The 23,867-nt window shown below is 39.8% G+C and overlaps 1 protein-coding gene across 1 annotated transcript; it reads left to right on the top strand.

Moving 5' to 3' along the window:
* Nucleotides 1–8,307: 8,307 nt before the first annotated feature.
* prop1 (PROP paired-like homeobox 1) lies at nucleotides 8,308–23,442 on the top strand. The gene is made up of 3 exons (XM_080199818.1): nucleotides 8,308–8,413; nucleotides 20,748–20,989; nucleotides 23,047–23,442. The coding sequence occupies exons 1-3, from the start codon at nucleotides 8,308–8,310 to the stop codon at nucleotides 23,440–23,442; spliced, it is 744 nt and encodes a 247-aa protein (XP_080055944.1).
* The last annotated feature ends 425 nt before the right edge of the window (nucleotides 23,443–23,867 follow it).

Here is a 23,867-nt window from a genome sequence, read left to right as displayed (position 1 = left end):
AGGTTCAAACAAGTGGGAAAGAGGCCTGGATTTTGAAGGTGGCATCACACTTAAGGATACTAGAGATGGGGAAGTATTTTGTAAGAACTCAGAGATTGAAGGGCCATTCTTACGTTTTGAAAGGAAGGGACGCAATAGTTGAGGAGAGGAAACAAGTTATAGTTTAGTAAATATATGAGCCACTTCCAGAATGAATCTGTCAATTTTTTTTTTATTTTAAATTATGTGACGGACACCAGCAAATAAAAAATTGTATTCCTACAGACACTGAGAAAGACAATTTGTTTGATATATAGAATAAATAATGTCCAAATCCCAGATGTTTCTGTGTCCATGTGACAGATGTGAGAGATCAGACACATGCCTTCTCCTTCACCCTGCTGTGCTGCTTTTTGGTGGACCTGTTTTCAGTAATACCCAGAGTTTAAATCCTCAGCTAAACATCTGTCTACTGTTAACTTAACCTACAGGGGGGAAAATAACTTCCAGGCTTAATTTCATACTGAAAGGAGGGCCAAATTGTATCATTGATTTTCCCATCGGTTTAACCAGACACTATTGTCTCTTTCATTTACCATTCATTAGTGACATTGATTCACTACCCCTGTGGGACATTACATTAAAATCAAGTAAGTGGCTGCCCAGTTTTTAAAAAATACAGGCTTTGACAATGCATCTACAAGTGAAATAAAAACTTTGCCAGGTTCCACTCCTGCCACCTAATCATTTTGTCAGCATCCTTCCACACATGGAAGATAATGGACATGGAGCAAATCTATTTGAGGTAGGCTAGCTTCATATGGCGTATTTCTGCAGACAACTGAAGAGATCAGTCTGTGAGAGTCTGTGAGAGGCCGGGTCTGCCATAAGTCCTGCATATGAAGTGATTCTCAAGTGTGTTTTTTTTCAGTGTTGGTGTCTGTAGCCAAGACACTGTAGTTATTTATTCCCTCCCTAAGAATACAGCAGAAAACTCCTTCATTAAGTACATTAAGTACTTTTGAAGTGTAGTCACTGATGCACTAATGTGTAATATAATTGGTCAGCATCAGTGGCTGAAGTCTCAAGCTCTGGAATTCTTTCCATACATCTCTCTGCCCCACTATCTCACTTTCCTTCTTTAAAACACTTCTTACAACCTACCTCATTGACCTAATATCTTTATATGTGGCCTGCTGCTATACTAGGTTTTATAATGCTCCTGTGAGGAGTATTATAATTCAGGTCAGAAACTCCAAAGTGTTTTATGACGTCCACTTGGATCATGAGTTTTGTTATTTGAATTTGGTGGGGAAGGCATAAGATGTTTAACTTCACGTATGATTTAAATAACCCACTAGGGAGCTTTTATAAACAAAGTTTATTTAAGAATATAATTAACATGTATAGAAAGAAAATAAGCAATAATTTTTACCAATTACAAAACAAGAAAAAAAGACCATGATATTATATAAACTTTAACAGCTAAATACTATTCCAACCAAGCAAATCCCATAAACAAAACCTTTACCACATGCTTAGTACAGGAATTACAAATGCTCGTGTGATGCTGGAACTTAGTCCTTTGGTTGGATGCTGCAGTTCTCTTGATAAACACATTGCTAAGCTGGAAGTCAGAACAGCTTCCCAAAATACCAGCGAGAGAGACCCTTGTTATTAACGAGCAAACCACCAACAGCAGACTTTCACTCCAGGAAGGCCAGGAGACCTACTTCCAGCTGGCCAACAAAATTTACAAGACCAGGGAGAGAGAGAGAAAAAAAAAAGCTGGCTGCCACTTCTCAACTAGACGGTTTCTGACTCTAAAACCAAAACTTAAAATGAATCCTTGGATTCTTCAGGAAGGGCAGGAACCACCAGACTTTGACGTGTCAATCAATCTTCTCCCTCACAATACAGAACAATAAAACACCCCAGAAATGTACCTGAGGCTCAGAATAAAAATAAACAAAACCCCATTTAAACAATTGAAGCAGCAATAAAAGGACTTCTAAACAAACAGCCTGGCAACAATGAAAGAAACCAAAGTTGCTTAACTGCAGAGAATATGATTTTTTAAAAAACATTTCTTAAAGGCATACTAGCATCACAAGAGTCTTGGGCCATTTCATTGTGTTAAAGGTGCCATATAAATATAAGTTGCTGTTATTGTATAAAATCCAAGTCATAAAGTTTTGAAACAGATATATCTTTGTCATGCCCAATATAGGCATGTCATGTTATGAACTTACAGTCAATAATTTTAAACATTGGACACAAACAAGCACTTAAAATGGCTGCTGCTAATCACGTGACCTTTGGCATTTTGACTACAGGCTGTAGGAAGTCTCTGGTGAAAATCTCATTAAATATGGGCAGAGATGATGGTACCTCACAGCCATGAATAGAAATCATTTCATTGTTTAAGGATGGGTCAACACCTAAAGGCTATGGAGTTTCCAAATTGCCTGCCTCTGTGTCTCAGACTGAACAAAAGGGAAGGTCAAAACTCAATAGCCACCATCAACCTCCCACTGTATCACAATAGCCTACTTTATCCAAGCTAGACTGGATGGGCTTCAGAGTGTTAACCTAGCTCCAGTCCCTTGGTTTTGGAGACTGCACCTTTATTATCACAGAAACCCAGCAGATCCATTAGAACCATCAGATGTCAGGCAGTCCAAGAATCAGATTCTGAAATTAGCTGCAAAAGTATTCAACCTGTCCCAATTTGAAAGTTCAGCTGAGAACCAATCTCCTAGACACTTGTCTACAAGAATCCTCATAACCTGCAATGAACACTTAACTTTACAAGACCATCACTTAAACTTTAAAATAATTAAATTAATTCAATAAACAATGTAAGGGAGCAGAATGACAGAGTGAATTAACCATAATTTGTAAAAAGGGGTTAGCCTATGAAGAGAGACTGAATAGATTGGGTCTGTACTCATTGGAGTTTAGAAGGCTGAGGGGGGATCTTATAGAGACATATAAGATAATGAAGGGGATGGATAGGGTAGAGGTAGAGAGATTCTTCCCACCTAGAAAGAATAGCCCAACTAGAGGGCACAGCCTCAAAATAAGGAGGGGGGTGGTAGTTTAGATCAGAGTTGAGGAGGAAGTTCTTCACTCAAAGGGTGGTGAATCTCTGGAATTCTCTGCCCGTTGAAGTGGTGAGGCTACCTCGCTGAATATATTTAAGTCACGGGTAGATAGGTTTCTGTTAGACAGGGGAATTAAGGGTTATGGGGAGAGAGCAGGAAAGTGGAACTGATCCACTTCAGATCAGTCATGATCTTATTGAACGGCAGGGCAGGCTCGAAGGGCAAGATGGCCTACTCCTGCTCCTATTTCTTATGTTCTTATATTCTTATGTAAAAGTAAACTCTTTATTTGTGCGTGTGAATGTTGCATAATTTGGAGTAAGTGTGATAGAATAAATAACTTTATTTTAAACATATGAAAACTTGCTGCTGAATTATTTCATTGGAATACACACTCCAATAGTAAGAAAACACATCTCTTGTCATACAAAACATACTGATTACAGGCAATAAGAGAGCAATTTTACATTCTATGACACTGTTAAATTAATGAATACATTCCTGCTAGCTCATTGCTTCTCAGGAAGCAGTTTCTTGCAATACTTATAATCATTAATATATTACTCATGGCAGAAAGTAACACCAAAAACAGAGACCAGTGGTAAAACAAGAAATATCAATCACTGTTACTGAAGAGTGGTGGTATCGTTCAGATATTTGAGACAATTATGTGAAATGCAAGAAATCAGAAAATGGAGTTAAAAAATCAAGGAAGAAGCAAAGGAATCTGATTTAGAGAGGAATGGAAATTGACACAAGGATGGAGGGAATGAGAGGAAGAAAAAGAATAATAGAGAGGGGAAATTGCATGAAATGGAAACCAGTGAAGAGGGAGTTAATGAAAGAAAGATGAGGAGGAGAAGCCTGAGAAGAAAGGAAAGAAACTGAAACAATGAAATAAATAAAAAAGTTAAGGAAGCTTTGGAAGAATTTAGGATGGACAGATGAAATAAGATGAGAAGCTAGGAAAGAGCTAAGGAAAGAGGAATTAGCAAGGGCAATGACACAGAAAGATAAAGATCTAGAGAATTGAAAGATTGTGCATCTTTGTCCTCTCTTCAGCTTGTCTCTGCTTCATTTTCCAACTCAGTGGATTCCTTTAACTCGATTCCACTCTGACCAATCTGACCATAGTCAGAGTTTTCCCAGCACTGACTTCTCTTGCTACCACAGCAATGTTAGCTGTGGAGTTTCTCAAGAATCTACCTCCAGCATGAATGCTACCTCTGGGTGATTCAAGTGCAGTCATGGGGTATCTTATATGTTGATAACATCCAGCTCTATCCCTCAATCACTCTTCACTGCCTCTGAGTTGTCAGGCTACTGAAACAGAATGGACATCACCTTGGTGACCCATCAGTCCAGAGCTTGAGCCTCCAATCCCATATTCTATCCACCACAGGGTTGTCAGCGTTCACATTTATAGCATCACTTATCTCCCACATCTGCTTCTGCTGCTGAAATTGTCACACATGATTTTGTCACCTCCAGATTTGAATATTCAAAAGCTCTCCTGGACTCTCATCCTGTTAAATTTCAGCATCCAAAACTTTTTAGCTGATATTTCATTTTACATTATTCCTACTCACAGAGCACATGTGTCATTGCTGATCACCATTGCTCCCTCAGTCTCAAAATGACAACTCCTCACTCGAATGTTTAAACCTCTTTATGGCCATAACCCTTCTGAGTCCTGTTCAAACTCTTCATTTTGCTGTAGCTTTCGCCTTCTGAGTCCCCTCTCTCCCTACACTTCTTTACCTTTTGGTTAAGATCAAGTGTAGCAATGGTGTCTTGCACTTAGTAGAAGTCAATAAGGCTACACTGAGGCTTTATTTGAAGCATTTTTTTTTAAATGGCATCCAGGTCTTTTGGCTAAGATGCAAATGAGATCAAGCACTGGAGGGGGTGCAATGCCTGCTCCTATCAGCTTGGATCATGTAGATAAGACCCAAAACAGGAAGAGGCTGGCCTGTCTTGTCAGCTTGGATCTGGAATGTCTCACTTGTTGAGACTTTGAATTGGACTTTGATTGGGTTGAATTGGATATAACAAAATAAAATCTCTCTTTGTCCCATTATTGGTGGGCCTATGATTTGTGCTGTCCTCCCTAAATCCATATTGCGGTCCATCTGTTTCGACCATGCTTTTCATTATTCATTATGATCACTGAATCAGCATCCAATTTCTATTTCCTCTCTGTGCCTTGGAGTGAGTTTCTATGTTGAAGATATCACATACATATTATTTTGTGAGAGAATGAAAGGAAAAGAAAGGGCGAGAAAACAAAAAAGAGAGAAACAAGAGTGGGGATAATTGAAACGGAGTTAGAGCAGAGTTTTTTTTTTAACCAGCTATCTGTTGGCGGGCTGGGAGGCAGGAGGGCTCGTTAAATCGAGGCAGGCGACATCAAGAGCAAAGGGACAATGTCTTCCAGCCACCACAGGGTATTCCCAGAAATGGGAGCGACAGCAGCACGAACAGCGGCGGAGTGGGCAATCAGAGGTCACTTTATACTTGGGAAGCGTTTATCAGAGTTGAGACCAGTGGGGAGACTGCCAGACGAAACATGGTAATCTCCCAGCAAGTCCCCATTGAGGGTTCACCACTCCCACCGGCAGGTTATGTACGCCTGGCTGGCCCCTGTACACAGGGCGGGGGGGGGGGGGAGTGGTGGGAAGAAACTTACCCACCCTTCCAGGGCGCCTCTCGTCTATCCTCTATAGGTAGAGCTGCTGAGCTGTCCAGCCTCTGACGAGGCGAGGCCAAGGTTGAACTCTTACTGTCACCGGTAGAATCGCCCTGGGGATCCCGCCTTCCACCTTCACTCTTCTCGGTGAAATTCTGCTCTTAAGAGGCGGGGAGGGGATACAACAGGAAACAGGCAATGTGAGAGGTGGGCAGTGAGGGCATGTGAGGCAGGAAAACATAGGATGGAGTGACTGCGAAAGGGAATCCGATGGTTTAAGGAAGAATACAACTGAGCGATAGAAAGAGTACAAAAATAGATTTTAAATAAATAATTGTGTACCAAGGATGTCAAAGTTACATTGTAATAAATTTCTTAGCGTGGTCCGCTTTTAATTTTCGGGAAACTACTAGATAATATGACCAGATACTGCATATCCACTTCACTCACCAACCATCATTGATACAGATAGTTAATTTGGATCTTTCAATTTTGACTTAAATTTGGTGAATTCGTTCATGTTGAACTTTTTAACTAACCGAAAGTAGATCAGAGAATGAAAGCTATTTGCCCACGTATTGTTTTACTGTAATAACATCAGAGTGAGGAGGAGGGTTATAGTCACAATCGAAATATATATTAGCTTGTTTTATTGGTAAAATAAAGGATCCTTACAGTGAACCTTAAACAGTTTGATCGCCACAATTCATTGCTTGCGTGGAAATTGCTAACCCGCAACACAAGGTGATACTTCAAATGTACTTCATTGTCCCAGCAACACACTGGGAGGTCCTGGAGTGGAATTTTATCAATCCAAACCTTTTCCTTCAGCACAAGTGACCAACTAGTGTCTCCGTACTTGGTCCCGATTTATATTAGAGCTTATCTTCAAGGGGGTAAAACACGGTGTGTCCAACATTTTAATAAAGACTATTTAACACACACCAAAGAAATATCGTGACATAGACAATTCATTACACAAATTGTGTTTGAAGGAACAAACCTACCTGCGATAGGGGGCTATGAAGACACTGTACCCTAGCATGAGATTTGTTTTCGCTGTGACATTATACATGTTGTTTGGCATTAACTTGTCTGATTACTTATATATGCACCCAGTGTAACCCTGTCTCTTTTTTTTATTTCGCTATGATCTGCCTGCAGGCTCTTGTTGGATCGAGTCCCATTAATTGCAGAGTCCTCTTTCTTTAACTTAGTTTCAATCGATTTACATTTAACGTGTTTTTTTATTGTAATCATCAGTTTCTGTGTAGAAGCAATTAGCTCCATTTTCCTTCTATTAATTGCTTTATAATTAGAGACAACCCGATTACTGTTCTGCCGAACAGCAATCTAAACATTTAATGAGCAAGCTTTTGAGCATCCAGGTCTTTACTGAGAAATGTTCTGATTTCAGTTTACTTTGATTGTTGAGCGTTCTAATTTGAACAAAAAAGTAAAACAACGGGACGATGTATAAAGTCTCCTGCGATGTTTTGTATTCTCTGTGTCTGATGTTGCAACACTTCTGCGCGGCGTTAATAACAGAAACTGTTCGGTTTTGGGTAACTCGATATTCGGCACTTTGTAAGGCTGCAATACTATTAACGTGGAGGAAACAGACCAAACATACCGGCAGCATAATCCTACCGGAGAAATCGGAGTGAAGAGTACAATCCGGATAAATCAAAATGAAACATGTGCAATGAGAAAGATGCAGTAAAAATAGCTGCAACTTCATACTTTTTTGCGTTCTGTACTTAATACTTGCTACCAATTATTTTGCGGGAACGATATTGCAGTATTGTAGGAAACCTTGAGAATCCACCCCAGCACGATTTGAAACCATAAATAAAGCCATTGATGACAGAGGAAAGGCGAGGAAATTGCATGTTCGATTACAATTCCCAAGTTTATTGTTCTTATAATTATACTATAAGTTGAAGACTTTGGAGAAAGCACACAGAGGGCGACTGGGATCGAAACTGGGCAATCACCTTATTTTTTCAAAAATCCACTATTGTCCTTGAAGAAACTGCTCTGCCTTGTTGACACGTCTCAATGTTGTATGTGCTGTCGGACTGAGGCATGTCATCTGGGTTATTAGAGATGAATTAGTTTTTTTTATACACAAAAGGGATGCTTAGTTTAAACCACACGCCCTGTCCACCTGGGTGCTGACATGCAGCCACCCACTACGCTTCCCCTTCACTTTCCTTGCCATCCATTTCACTCCAGCGCACTTTAATTATTCGAATTGAAGCACAAGCCCATTCACTTGTCCTTCAATCATGCCACTGCTTGTCTGCAATAAAGAGGTCATCGTATTCATTACCGAGTCCAAGCACTTTCATTAGTTTTATTTTTTTTTGGGGGGGGGGGTGTGCCGACGATTGGTTGCTCGGGGCCCGGTGGGTCTTGGTGATGTCATGGTGCCACCAAGTAAAGGTGTCAGACTGCGTCCAGAGGTGAATTAGAATCCTCCCTGGAAGCTGGAGGCCTGAGGTTTGACTGCTCACCCCTTCCCATAACATGAAAATGGCCGAAGAAGTGCTGCCAGTCAGTGGCCGGGGAGGCAAGGTAAAAAGTGATGAGTTCCCAGACCTTTACCCAGATCACATCAGTTCCCTCACGGCAGGTGAGTACTTTTCACAGGAATATAACTACATGTTCATTCCTTAGCCACTCATAGAATACCTGTTCATACAAAAGTTCCAGTCATTTGGCACTTTCATTGATACATGCTCACGATCGGTCAATGATTTAATCATTTACAGCTTTAAGCCATATAATACATCCATACAATATTTCATCCGGCAATGTAGTAAGCAATAATTCCATACAGGTATCGCAAAACTGTATAATAAGCATTTATAGAGTCATGGCTTCATGCCTCGTGGTAATGTTACCATAGCTTCGTTATACAGGTATTATTCATCATTACCATGTGTACAGGATTACAAATGAAAATAGAAGGACAAATACGGAGATTCTGAAAAATTAATACTTAGCATTCAGAAATGTTAGTCTTAAAGGAGATCTCATCTGTTTACCCCTGCCCCACTTCAAAACAAAAACCGTTTTTCTACTGTTTTAATATTTTTATGAGGAATTTAAAGAATAAGCAGAAATAAATACAATTGTACACATCCAACTCGGTAGTTTGTACACACGGCTGTACCCTGCTTGTTTAAACAACACGTGTCTTCGTAGAGAATAAGGAACCGCATTATTTAGTTGTGTTAAATATAAAATCTATCTGGATTACTAAAGGTGAATGAAAATTCGGCTGCAGAACCGGGTTGGGAGGCGGAAAGGGTCAAATCGAAAGCTTATCCGAATCTTTCACGGTTGTGGCCAAGTATCCCAGCTTCAAGCAAAACTTTGGAACCTCCTCTAAAAACGCACAAATTAGCCGTTCCTCCGCATAGAGGCTGTAAGTTAAATGCCTTGTAAATTCTAATCGAATAACTGATTTGAATCCTAGACCGTAGCAGCTGTAAAAAAATCAAAATGTTAGACTGAAACGGGCTCCGGATGAGAATGAGCTGACTGTCAGATAGGCAAGGAAGGAAAATCCAATTGTAGCTGAGGTACAGAAAATCTCCTTCACTCCAAATCTACATGGTCAACTCTCTGCTCAGTAAGTAGTCTCACAACGCCAAGTTAACTCTCTGCTGAAAGTGCTGCCCACCCATTTATTTGTTCATCTGTCCCCGGTACACACGGTGGCACCCTGGCCTAACGCTTCGCTACAGCTCAGGAAAAGGGCTGAAGGCCACGAGATATTTTAATTCATACCCACAGTATTCGATATGAAACCTAGCATCCGTAGGTTAAAATGGGAAACTTTGAAAGTGTCGATAGGAATAGTTTTTAGGTCAGCATTGGATATAATGACAGTTTTTAAAAATCTTCTCAATATCATATTACTGAGCGTTTTATAATTCATTTGTGAAAAGGCCCGAGTTAAATATTAGTGGATATATTTTCACCACTCATCTATTCGGCTAAAACAAGCTTGATGGCCTCCTTCTGTGCCGTCAGATTGCATTTTTCTATTGGCACTCTAAGAATCTGCCAAACTTTACAATGCGATTACAGTAGCAGCCTGTATTAATACAACTGGAAATCACATCTCCATAAAATACAAAGACTGCAAATGCAATTTAACAAGAGCCAATTAAAGCTTGCAAAAGTGTAAATGTGAATCTAACACATCACTTAGGTTACCTCAAGAAATAATGCCTTAGATCTGTACATGAAATAAATGATTAATTTGATGACTGTAAAACAAGTGTGTCCTTCATCTAAATAATGTTAACTATCCAACTGACCAAAAAAATCAATTTAATGTTAACCTTTTGTATCACCAATTATATGAAAATTAGAGGAGGACCCACATAATGCACATCTTCGATCAAATTATTATTAAACGAATCTGCAAACTGGAAGGATGAAGATAAGCTAAATATAAACTTCTGTCTAACCTTATTGTATGTGATTGCTAACCATTATACACAAATAAAGTGAAATTTGTTAATTTGTTTCTCAATGGTTGTGGAGTTAAACAAATAATTGAATCATTTTAGCAATATACAACACAACATAGCTATTATCCATTCTGACATTATGTTGTTACATTACATCAGGCGGCACAATGGTTAGCATTACTGCCTCACAGAGCCAGGGCCCAGATTTGATTCCCAGCTTGGGTTACTGTCTGTACAGACTCTGCACATTCTCCCCATTTCTGTGTGGGTTTCCTCCGTGTGCTCCAGTTTCCTCCCACACTCCGAAAGATGTGCTGGTTAGGTGCATTGGCCATTCTGCATTCTTGGCACCAAAGTGAGGTAACTAGGGGATTTTCACAGTAACTTCACTGCAGCATTAATGTAAGTCTACTTGTGTCACTAATAAATAAACTTTAAAACTTATCATTATATTCTTAAAATGTATATTTATCCTAATTAATTATTGGAAGATAATTTAGTAGATGCTTCCTTTATTTTTATTTTGTAATAATATCTAAACTGTCAGTAAACAACTAACTTTTATTCTTATAACACGTTTAACATGATAAAATTGCTCAAGCTAATTCATACAACCGTTTAAAAAATTACACTAAGCTACAGAAGTCAATAATTGGTCAGATGACCAAAAACTTTGTCAAAGAGATAGGGCAGGACAATTAAATTGGAGTGGAAATCAAATAGCAAGAACCTATAACATCGTCTGAAATGAATGCTAGCAGTGTTTATTGAGAGCATTGAAGTCACTTCCAATAATTCTAGTTGCCATTTGACTCAGCCACACAAATGATCTCAAATTAAGATAATCTTCTAGATCAGAATAGATTGTTACAAAAGTTTAGCCTAAGGTCTGTACTTTACTGATATAAGAACAAAATCAATTTATCTGTACATGTATCATTTTTGCATGAACACTTTTTGTTAGAGTTATGACACCTTAATCAATAATTTACCATCCTTCATAGAGATTCAGTGTATTCTTTGTGAACGTATGGTTTAAATCATTTTGTGGTACAATTAAACACGGATAATGCTGAATTGCAATAAACAATATCAAATGTCACCAAATCTCTTGGAGGTATTATTTATAGTGTCAATAATGATCATCTTTTCTACTTTGCAAGCCATTTACCTTGCTTCCTTAGGGCTTTGCACGCATCATTTCCTAGTTAAAAAAGAATCAATGCCCCTTTGTGACTGCTAATACTCAGACAGGTTAGCTGAAGCCCCAATATTCATCAGTTCCTCTTGGAGTGGCAGTAGTGTTAGGGGCTTACTTGTAAACTTTGAAATGCAGTCATGTAGTGACCTAAATTAAGGAAATCCTTATGGGCAAAATAATTTCTAACTTAATATTTTGTTTTTATAGAAATATAGAAACTAGAAATAGGATTAGGCCACTTGACCCTTCGAGTCTGCTGCACTATTTGTCCTAATCATGGCTGATCATTGAATTCAATACCCTGATACCCCTTCCTCCCATATCCCTTTAGTCCCAAGAGCAATATCTAATTTCTTTTTGAAATCAGACAACTTTTAGGCCTCAACTCCATTCACCTCGGTTCTAATAGGTTTATTCCTTATCCTCAAACTATGACCCTAAATTCTGGACTTCCCCACCACTGGGAACATTCTTTCTGAATCTACCCTGTCTAACCCTGTTAGAATTTTATAAGTTTCTATGAGATCCCCTCTCACTCTTCTAAACTCCAGTGAATATAAACCTAACTGACTTAATCTCTCCTCATATGATGGACCTCCTATCCTAGGAATCAGCCTGGTAAACCTTTGCTGTGGTCCTTCTATATGTAGCAAGGACATCCTTCCTTAGATAAGGACATCAAAACTGCACACAATACTGCAGATGTGGGCTCATCAATGCCCTATACAATTGCAGCAAAACATCTCTATCCCTATACTCAAATCCTTTTGCTATGAAGGCCAACATACAATTTGCCTTCTTTACTGCCTGGTGTACCTGCACTCTAACTTTCAGTGACTGATGTATGAGGACTCCAAGGTCTTGTTGAGTATCTTGTCTCTCAATTTAAATCCATTCTAGTAACAATCTTTTTTCCTATTATTGCTACCAAAGCAGATAACCTCACATTTATCCACATTATACAGCATCTGCAGTTAGTAATAAAATATAGGCTACTTGTCAGCAAAAGCTATGAACATTTCTAAGAATGGTGATACTGTACATAAGAATTTGAACTAGACATTAATCAACAGTGTCTAAATATCATGTTTGAATAACCTGACTGGGTTATTTGATGAAGTTACAGTGAGGGTTGATGAAGCTAATGCATGGACTTTCAGAAGGCACTTGATAAAATCTAACTTAGAAAACGTATTCACAACATAGAAATACCTGTTGTCCATATATTAAGAGTTTCAACCTACACTTGTCAATATCTAATTACCAAGTCATGACTCTTTGAGAAGTGTGCAAGGTTCTTTTAGGGTTGAGCTTGCAAGATGTAATTCTTAACAAAGAGAAATTGACTGAGTCAATCTTCTCTGACAGAATTAATCATCTCAGCCATGTAGACTCATCATACTCCAGAGTTACTTTGATACCTGACTAGCCAGTTTGTTCATTGGTCGAATCTGCAGAAAATTCTTCCTTCAAGTCGCTTACAACTCAAATTCTTCTTCACTTCCTGGAGCTTGTGACTTGAGTATATCAAGCTCAGAATAATTTAGCCATCAGCAGATCTAGCTAGTATTCGTTTAATCCACAGATTATCTAAGGCGAAGGTACACACATCCTACAGCCAGCCACTTGGTCATTGTATTCACAGTAGCTGAATACTGTGCACCATTATGGGCAGCAAATATGCATATAAATGTTGGCAATGTGCAAATGAGTATCACTATAAGAATGTAACGAATATGAATCTTTAAAAAACATTCTATAATATTCTGAACACAAGGTTATTATAGAAAGCTAGGGCTGATGGGATCTGGGAAATAGACTAACATGCATTGAGGGTTGGTTAATGGACAGAAAACGATGTAGGAATAAAAGGGACATTTGCAGCTTGACAGACTGAAACTGGTGGCTCTCCACCAGGATTGATGCTTGTGCCTCTGCTGTTTGCAATCTATATCAATGAATTAGAAGAGGAGATTGAGTGTAATATATCCAAGTTTGCTGACAATACAAAGTTAGGTTAGAAAGTAAGGTCTGAGGAAGAACTGTAAAAGTATCAATTAATTGAGTGAGTAAGAGCATGGCAGATGGAACATAATATGGAGAAACCTGAAGTTGTTCACTTTTTGATAGGAAAAGTGGAAGAGCAGAATGTTTTTTAAATGGTGAAAGACTAAGAAATATTGGTCTTCAGAGGTGTCAACATGCAGGTATGGCAAGCAATTAGGAAAGCAAATAGTATGTTAGCCTTTACAACAAAGGGATTGGAGTATAGGATTAAAGAAGTTTTTACTGAAATTGCCTCAGGCCTTGATGAGACCACACCTGGCGTACTGTGTGTAATTTTGTCTCCTTACCTAAGGAAGGATCGGCTTCCCTTAAAGATAATGCAACAAAAGTATCCTTTCTTAAGGACAATCTAAGTGTTAGGAAGAAGTTTCCCTGGACTAGGGAATGTAAGATTAGGGGTCACAGTCTGGGCATAAGGAATCACCACTGAGATAAGGATTTTTTTCTTCACTGAAAGTGTTATGAATCTTTGGAATTCTCTACTTCTTGGAATTCCCTATCTCTGGGAGTTACATTCATTCAGTTGTTTTGTCTATAAATGTCAGTGGTTAATGGATTTTTGGATACGAAGAATCGAGGGATATGGCGATACTGTAAGATGACATAACTGATGTAAAATATCTGGCATGATCTTATTGAATGGCAGAGCAGATTTGAAGGACCAAATGACTTATTCCTGCTCCTATTTCTCATGTTCCTTACGTTATGAATCATTGAATGAGTGCTGCAATCAAAATCAACAGTCTTATTTCCTGTTTTTACATCTCATGCCACTGCCTCTCAGAAAAGAAGCAGTGAATTAAAGACCATAATGGGATACAGCAATCTCAGGTCAGCTCATTAATGAATAGCTCAGAAGCTCCCAAGATGTTTGGGAACACGTCCTGGTTAAAGGCGGAGGGTGCAGGAAATCAACGAGTCAATAATCAGAATCATAGTCTTTATGGTTCTCCTTTTTGTGCTGATCTGGCTTCATTTTAAATACAACTATGCTATTTAACTTCACCATTATATGTTGTAGTAAACTCCACATGTTTACTATTCTTTGGGAAAGCAGTTTCTCCTGAATATCACATTTTATCCATTGGTCTATTTGATACTCCATGTGGAAATATCCTCTCTCTGCCTATCCTACTGAATCATTTCATAGCATTAAATACACCTAATATGGGGATCCTTCAGTTATCAATTTTCTAGAGAAAAAAGCTCCAACCTGTTCAGTCTTCCATAATTGTTCTACCCTCTTAGTTGTGGTTGACCCTTGTAAACCTATATCTTTTTTGACATAGCCAGAACTTTGATAAATACTCTATGACTAATCTAATAAAGATTCTGTAGAAGTTTAACATTATTTTGCTGCTTTTGAATTTTATTCCTCTGGAAATGAATTCCAGCATTTTGCTTACACTAATGGCTTTATTTGTGCCTGTATACTTTTAATAATTTATGCATTTGTACCCCTTGATGCCTGTACATTTCGGCCTCAGTTAAGGCCCTTCTCTTCCAAGAAGTTAAACAATATGGTAGCACAGTAGTTAGCACTGCTGCTTCACAGTGCCAGGGACTTGGGTTTAATTCCCAGCTTGGGTCACTGTCTGTGTGAAGTTTGCACGTTCTCCCTGCATCTGCGTGAGTTTCCTCCAGGTGCTCTGGTTTCCCCCCACATTCTGAAAGATGTGCTGGTAAGGTGCATTGACCTGAACAGGCATCGGATTGTGGCGACTAGGGGAATTTCACAGTAACTCCATTGCAGAGTTAATGTAAGCCTTACTTGTGACTAATAAATACATTTTTAAAAAGTACTTTATTTCTCCTACCAAAATGGAGCAACACATCACACTGAGCTAAATTAAGAATAATTTAGCATTTACATTCCTATTGTGTAACCTTCTTTTCATCTCCAAAATCCTTAAAGGTGCTGCTGCCTCTCAAATTCATACTTTCATGTTTGAATTTCTTCAATTAGGTTTCTGGCCCTGCCACAGCATGGGAATAACCATTATCAGAATCACAGCGGACATCCTCAATGACTGCAACCATGATATCCTGTCTCTCTCATCATCCTTAACCTCTTGCAGCCTTTGACATAGCTGACCACACCATCCTTCTCCACCCCATATTCAAAAGCTGCTTCTTCTTGTCCAAGTTTTTGTCATTCTTCCTAATATTTTCATCTTTGGTTCAGCTCCCATTTATTCATAATTATGTCCCTGTGCACTGTCTTGGACCATTTTAAATGTAAATTTATTGAAGATGCATTTTATTGTAAACAAGTTGTATTGTTTCAGATGTATCACTATCATCCTTCCCATATAGCTTTAGATCCTCTTCCGAGCCAATGCATTAAAAAGCAAACTGGTGCTTCTTGCAAACAGGCAGGAAACTTACACTGCTTCTTGGTGGTAAGCTAATTAAATTCCAGGTTTGTGCCAAAAGACATTCGGGGGTCTGTGGCTTTGGTTTACCTGCAACTAATTACTTTGAGATCAAATGAAGTGTGCAGTTCTAGGAATGGACTCTAAAGCAAGCAAGCAAACTAAACTACTTAAATTGGATTTTGTTTGGTTCAGAGCATTATCTTAGTTTTCTGAATATGAGAGCCATCCACTAATCAAAGAAATGCAATATTGTAAAAGAAGGATTCCATTGCACAGTTGAAAATATTATTCATGCTCTTTTAATGTCAGCAGTTTCTGTAAAACACAGCTTCCTGAAGCAAAGACTGATGCGCACCAAGTTACAAGGATCACTAATGAGTTTGAACAAAGCTTGAAGTACAGTATTACATTCTAATTCTAAAGCCTGTTACTTATGCACAGTCAATTGACTTCCTCACTAATCAGTAGCACCAGTAAGCTCACCACCCTTTTCAGACAAATTAGTCTCTTTGTTGGTTTTGTTTTTTCTGGCTGAACAGTCTGGCTCTGGTTCTTGTACACTTTCTCACGATATTGAATTATACGAACTCAAACCAAGTGATTATCAGATTCCACATTTCCCAGTAAGGTTGGTATAGTGGATATGGTGCAGCTTAATCCCTAGATCCAGGGCTGAATGTTTGTTTCCACCACCATCTTCACGTCCGGATGAATAATCAGATTCTGGCTCTGCTCAGTTCTGGTTCCCAAAGCCAGGACTTGACCTGTTATCAAATGCCGATCTTATATCTTTTAATACTCATGTTATTCAACTGACAAAAGAAGGTGAACACAAAAATGAAGCATTTTTCTACTGCATTTCTTTACAATCATAAAGATGTATTGCACTGCCAAATCTATGACTGATTTAGAGACAGATACGGAAGACGTCAGTTAGAAAATGTCGTGAAAAGTTTTGCTTGTAATTAAATGTATTGTGTTTCAACCTGAGATTTATATCTACTCTTGTATAATAGCGTAATAGCGGGAGAAGGAAAGGAGAGGGTGCAGAAGATTTTGTTACAGTCATAGCCAAAGTGTAGAGAAAGATGAGTTTAATATATGTTAGTTCTTTGATCTGATTTATTGTTGTCACATGTATTGGTATATGATAAGAAGTATTATTTCTTGCGCGCTATACAGGCAAAGCATACCATACATAGAGAAGAAGGAAAGGAGAGTGTGCAGAATGTAATGTCACAGTCACAGCTAGCGTGTGGAGAAAGGTCAGCTTAATGTATGGTGGATCCATTCAAAAGTCATACAGTTCATAGGAGGAGAGGGAAAGGAGATGGTGCAGAATATAGTGTTACAGTCATAGCTAGGGTGCAGAGAAATATCAGTTTAACATATGGTAAGTCTTTGATTTGATTTATTATTGTCACATGTAATGTTATACAAAGCATACCATTCATAGAGAAGAAAAGGAGAGGGTGCAGAACATATTGTTACAGTCATGGCTAGGGTGCAGAGAAAGATCAACTTAGTATGAGGTAGGTCTATTCAAACATCAAATGGCAGCAGGCAAGAAGGTGTTCTTGAGTCGATTGGTGTATGTCCTCAGACTTTTGTATCTTTTTTCTGATGGAGGACGGTGAACGAGAGAATGTCTAGGCTGCATGGAGTCCTTGATTATGCTGGCTGCTTTTCCAAGGAACAGCATGTATAGACAGAGTCAATGGATGAGAGGCTGGTTTGTGTGATGGTCTGGGTTTCATTCATACCCACGAATGTACATGTTTCAGATAGTGGGGGTTGGTGGCGGGGTTAGGGTGGGCACATAGGTCAAAAACACTGGAATTGACAGCACTTGGGATTGCTTGTCAGAAAGCTCCTCAAGAGAGGCAGGTTGCTAATTTAAATATATTGATAGATGATTAATAGATTTTTAAAATTTTAATTGTAGGTGCATGAGCTTCATGGAATTTAGCAGTCAAAATTTACTTTTATTTATTTGTTCATGGGGTGTGGGTGTCGCTGGTTAGACTAGCTTTTATTACCTGTCCCTAAATGTCCTTGAGGTGTTGTTGGTGGGCCAAGTGATCTCCATTTGCCTTCTGTGATGTATCAGATCAGCATACACACCAATTGTGCTGTATTACTTTGAACCAAGAGATCCAGCAGCAGGAAGAGATCCAGCAGCAGGAAGAAGCTTCCTGGACTTGCCTTAACACCCTGCCTAAGAAGACTCAGAGCCTTGCATCATGACATGGCAGACATTTATAGCCTGCTTGATAAAAACTTTTGATGAGTTGTGGGTACAGACAAGCATTGTGAAATTGCCAATGAACAGCACCATTTCAGATTTTACAATGCTAAATTTCCATTCATTGCAGCAGGACTGGAGAATCTCAGCTGCAGGTGAGGTGGATAATTCCAGCCATAGAAATTTGGTGGGATAGTTAGACTTTTCAATAGTGCAGAACACAGGGAGGGAGGTGAAGTACAAGAGGAATTTCTTACGCTTTTCAGGTGAGTAATTTTGAAGGTGCTGAGATCTGTTACTTCTTGGCCACCTGACTGGCAGTTGCTATGGTGCCTTTTATCTTCTCTGATTATTATTTGATTTTCCTCATCAGATGCTGCCTTTTGGCTATGGCTGTGCCTTCTCCACCTGCAATTCTCATTATGTAGCTATGTTGTGCACAATGTAAATGTTATATAACCCACCTGATCTGGAGTATATTGCAGGGAACTCTCTAACAAAAACCTCAGCTTTAAGGTACAGTAGTGTGCTCAGTGCTGTCCCATACATGATCGGGCTCTGAAGTGCCTTTAGCCAGGTGTGGAGAGGATCTTTTGCCCTCTTGGGGTGTGGAATAGAGCAGAAATGGATGAGTGATTTAGGATGAAAATAAAGTGGTAGCTACCAGCAATACTAGCACAGAGTTGCACAATAGCAATGGTCACACAGAACTGGACATTGATGGAATGCTGAGACTCCCTGTTGAGAAACTCATGGCTCAAGCTGGTTGTCCAATTTGAACAAAAAAGGAAAATGGCACCTATACTAAACTGAAAATGTTTAGGTAGGATTCATAAGGCAAACCAATCAAAAGGAAGCAGTCTGCAAGCTTTTAAATTCCTTAGCATTGCAGCAAAAAATCACAGGAACTCTCACAATCCAAATTAGTGGGAGTAAGAGACCATGCAAATTTTGCCTCAGCAAGTGTCAGTCAGTTTCAATGACCAAGCATGTAGCGTATTACTGAGCAGGTTGGCCGTTGAGTGGAACTTTCATCCTGCCTAATTCAATTAGCATTGTTGTCTAAATGACTTCATTTGAACTGATTTAAATGTATTCATTGGACATCAATTTACTTCAATCAGGTATGCTTCAGAACAACAGCAATATTTATATCAAATCTTTAACGTAATAAGAACATAAGAACATAAGAAATAGGAGCAGGAGTAGGCCATCTAGCCCTTCGAGCCTGCCCCGCCATTCAATAAGATCATGGCTGATCTGTCGCTGCTCAGTTCCACTTTCCCGCTTTCTCCCCATAATCCTTAATCCCCTCTCTTATCAAAAACCCATCAACCCGCGTCTTAAAAATATTTAGCAAGGCAGCCTCCACCACTTCAACGGGCAGAGAATTCCAGAGATTCACCACCCTTTGAGTGAAGAAGTTCCTCCTCAACTCCGTTCTAAACCGCCCCCCTTTTATCTTGAGGCTGTGCCCCCTAGTCCTACTGTCTTTTTTGAGCGGGAAGAGTCTCTCCACCTCTATCCTATCCATCCCATTCATCATCTTGTACGTCTCAATGAGATCTCCCCTCATTCTTCTAAACTCTAACGAGTACAAGCCCAGTTTATTCAGCCTCTCCTCATAGCTCAACCCCCTCAACTCCGGCATCAGCCTAATAAACCTCCTCTGCACTCCCTCCAAGGCCAAAATATCTTTGCGCAGGTGCGGCGCCCAAAACTGCACACAGTACTCCAGCTGCGGCCTCACCAATGCCCTATACAGCTGCAGCAAGACCTCCCTACTTTTATATTCAATCCCCCTCGCTATGAAGGCCAGCATCCCATTCGCCTTCCTGACCACCTGCTGCACCTGCAAGCTGGGTTTTTGCGACTCATGCACAAGGACCCCGAGGTCTCTCTGCACCGTCGCCTGCTGCAGGTTTTCGCCCCGTAAGTAATAGTCCTTCCTACCATTCTTCCTACCAAAGTGGACCACCTCACACTTGCCAACATTAAATTCCATTTGCCATTTCCTGGCCCTAGTAGCTTCACAGGAGCATTCTAAAACATGTTGATACCAAGTCACATAAAGGGATAATACATCAGATGATCAAGGTTTGCTTACATAGGTAGCTTTCAAAAAGCATCTTAATTTAATCACATTCAGAGCTTGATCCTGTGATAGATCCTTCCAAAGCTCAGCAAATGGCATGAAAAGCTTAATGCGTCTTTTTAAGCAGCAGATAAAATAATGGTATGAAATTGTGTTGAGAATTCATACAATAATAGTGCATGAAATAATTCCTAAGCTTTGGTCAAGACATTTAAGATTATCATTCTGTTTTAATTACTGACTTATTTCCATTGAAAAAGGAATTGAACATGTACTTGTAAAGACAAAGTGCTTCTTCTCGACTTGAAGTCTCCACAGTGGAGCAAATGACTCTATAATAGCAAATACTAACATTGCAAATCTATGCCTTACTATTTTCATGACATGATGGGTCTCCACTGCTTTGGAAGGCACTCCTTTAATAAGGAGGGATTTCTGTGTGGCCTTTCTGTAACATACTGAAAGCAGTGATCTGAAAATGTTTCCATTTCAGTTGATAACAGTGTCTACAAGAAGTTTTCTGGAAGTTCAAATTCAGGAAGTAGTTCCCTGCTGCCAGGCAACGTGCATGGACAGGCTCACTACCCGACACCTGCACGCAGGCGCCATCGGACCACCTTCAGCCAGGAGCAGCTGGAACATCTGGAGGCCACTTTCAGTAAAAACCATTACCCAGACATCTACTGTAGGGAGGAGCTGGCCAAGATCACTAAACTTAATGAGGCACGCATCCAGGTCAGAGATAAGAAAAATTCTATTTTTTGAATAGAAGTAATCAACCAAGTTAAAATGCATCATTATAAAATGTGCAACTATGCAGTAGATTTCTGTTTTGTATGGTTTTTCATGTTAATGACTTATTAATGGTTCTCCACATCATTGTATGGGATTCCCCCCACCACCTGCTCCCCCACCCCCCGCGACTTCTTTTCTAGCAGCAGAAGCAGCTTGTCATTGATTACTGGTGGGACCTGCTGCCCCCCCCCCCCCCGCCCCCACCCCCAAGTGTCTATGCTGTGTTGTTTGGCTCTCCTGTCCCACCGCCAGGGAACTTACCGCAAGAGTTTGCCTTTGGCTGGACCAGAAGATCCTGCTGAAGGGAGCGGCTGGAAAATCCCCCTCGCATTGACATTTTATACATAGCAAAGTGTCAGAATCTGGCTGCAAACCAATAGGCAAGTTTTCTCACAAGATCTTATGACACTTTGTTGAAAAAAGCAGGGACATTTTACTCCATCATTTTGATGGGTGGGGCCTATGCATGTCAATAAAACCACTGCAGTGAGATTGGAGTATCCTGGTCAGACCAAGAAATAACATCTGCCCCACCCGATCATGGAGATGTCAGGGCTCCCGCCACCCTAATCAATGCTGGCAACTCTTGCCACCTCCCTCCTCCCACAACATGTCATCATCAGCATCTCCCTCTCCACCAATCTCAACAGTCATCACCGGCATTTTGGATTGTCCCCGGGTTTTCAGCCCTCGTGATCATTCTCGCTGATGGTGAACACTGGCTGAAAATCACCTCCATCAATTTGCCAACATTTTCTCCACATCTTCTGCTGACATTTATTCCTCCTCTAAATTAATGGCACTATATATCTAAATTACTGTTGATGGACATCACTGCTAAAACTTTGTAAATGATTGGAAATACATGCCATTTTACAGGAAATATTCAGATATGATCGTATATACTTTCAAAAAAGAATTATAGAAGATTAGAATCCCTACTGTGCAGAAGGAGGCCATTCAGCCCATCAAGTCTACACTGAGCACAGTCCCACCCAGCCTCTTTCCTGTAACCCCAAACATTTACCCTGCCAATTCTCCTGCCACAAGGTGGCAATTTAGCATGGCCAATCAACCTAACCCACACATCTTTGAACTGTGGGACGAAACTGGAGCATCTGGAGAAAACCCACACAGACACAGGGGGAATGTGCAAACTCCACACAGTGACTCAAGTTGTGAATCAAAACCAGGTCCCTGGCACTGTGAAGCAGCACTGCTTAACCACTGTGCCACCCAAACATGGAAATATTGGATTATACTGTAAACTATGCAATTGTCTGTTGTCTATGCAAAAGTCTGTGTGATTTACAAATGCTACATAGGAAAGGATGGAATAGATATTTTGTGATATTGACCAAACCATTTATCTACATTAATGTTTGCTTGACAACAAATTAATTCCTTGTACTGTACAGCATCAGGACGTCTAGTTTATATCAAGAGGGCAAAATCATAGCTGCTTCGCAAACACAATTTTTAAGCAACATTTCAGGAAGGGCAGTCATTGATTCGATGAGTTAACTCTGTAAAGAAATGAAGTGTATTTAATATGAATTCAGCATATTTTACATAATCTATTTCTCACGCTATATTAAATCCCAACAGTGTGTCTGACCTGTATATGCTTTAGTGTCTCCCATTTGCTTTATTTGAGAAATTCATATTCAAGTGAAATCTCTGTTTCCCTTATAGGGAATGATGCTTTTCTCTCAGTAGCGACATGTCTCAAAATTCTGGGAGCTTAATACAAGAGCCAAAGTTTAGGGATTCCTAAAACGGTATTGCAGGAACTAACCCAATTGGAATAGGACTTTGACAGAACAGGGCACCATAAATTGTCTGCTTCATGTCCAAGTAGCTCCACCCTAATATTATTTACATTAGTCTTGAATATCATAATTTTTACAATATAAACTTGGGGCCAGGACTATGTGATGTTAACGGGTGTGTATTCTGCTGCATGATCCTTGCTAACACCATTCCCTTTCTCTCAGGTGTGGTTTCAAAATAGACGTGCGAAGCATCGCAAACAAGAACGAGCCATTCAGAAGTCAATCCCTCCAACTGTTATCTCAGCCTGCAGTGGCCTGATACCGGGTGTTTGCCCCGTGTCTACTTCAGCCAGGCCCTACCACTATCCGCATGCCATCAACCACATACCGCGTTTCTCTTCCATGGCAACGAGCGCCTATGGTTCTCCGGCATCTGTCAGCCAGTTCACTTGCACCAGCACTCATGCTCACCTGCCCTCTGGCCCACCTCCACCACGGCAACATGATGACTGGTACACTCCTCTACGCTCCATTAACACCCCCACGGCTGGCTTACCCTCATCCATGATTTCCCTGGCACCTGTGCCAGGTCTGGATCCACCAGCACACTGGAACTAACTGCAAAGGTCATTCTCACTTTGCAAAGTAAAAAAAAAAAATCAATGTAACTCTGTTCTCATCATCTGCTAGCGCTGCACTTAGTTAGTAAACTGCATTGACTTTAATGTACTCAAATCAATATTTGTTTTCCCGTTGACCAATTGGTGAAAATCATGCAGTGTATTTCCAGTTCTAAGTTAAAACATAAGTCTTTCAATAGCTTCTTTTGCACTATCAAGCAGCCGAGTGCTTTATACTGTGATCAATGCTGCCTTGGAAATACTGAACTCCCCCTTCCCCATATTATTCAGATAATAAAACATTTATCAACAGCTGAGTGCAGTACATCTGGAAAAATTGTGAAGATGGAGATAAATGTATTTTAACTCTATTTTACCTAGCTTAAGCCCTTCTTTCTTGGGTTTTGACTTTGAAAGGTACCA

Source organism: Carcharhinus amblyrhynchos, chromosome 12, assembly GCF_965287045.1.
Source record: "Carcharhinus amblyrhynchos chromosome 12, sCarAmb.v2.hapA, whole genome shotgun sequence".
In the NCBI taxonomy this organism is placed as follows: Eukaryota; Metazoa; Chordata; class Chondrichthyes; order Carcharhiniformes; family Carcharhinidae; genus Carcharhinus; species Carcharhinus amblyrhynchos.
The sequence above is the reverse complement of the archived record's forward strand: the minus strand, read 5'-3'. Positions and strand labels throughout refer to the sequence as shown.

Excerpts from the sequence above, each read along its gene's own strand:
- prop1 (XM_080199818.1), top strand. The coding sequence starts at position 8,308 with ATGAAAATGGCCGAAGAAGTGCTGCCAGTCAGTGGCCGGGGAGGCAAG. Across the intron at positions 8,414-20,747 it reads CATCAGTTCCCTCACGGCAG|TTGATAACAGTGTCTACAAG; the intron begins GTGAGTACTTTT and ends TTTCCATTTCAG. Across the intron at positions 20,990-23,046 it reads TTAATGAGGCACGCATCCAG|GTGTGGTTTCAAAATAGACG; the intron begins GTCAGAGATAAG and ends CCTTTCTCTCAG.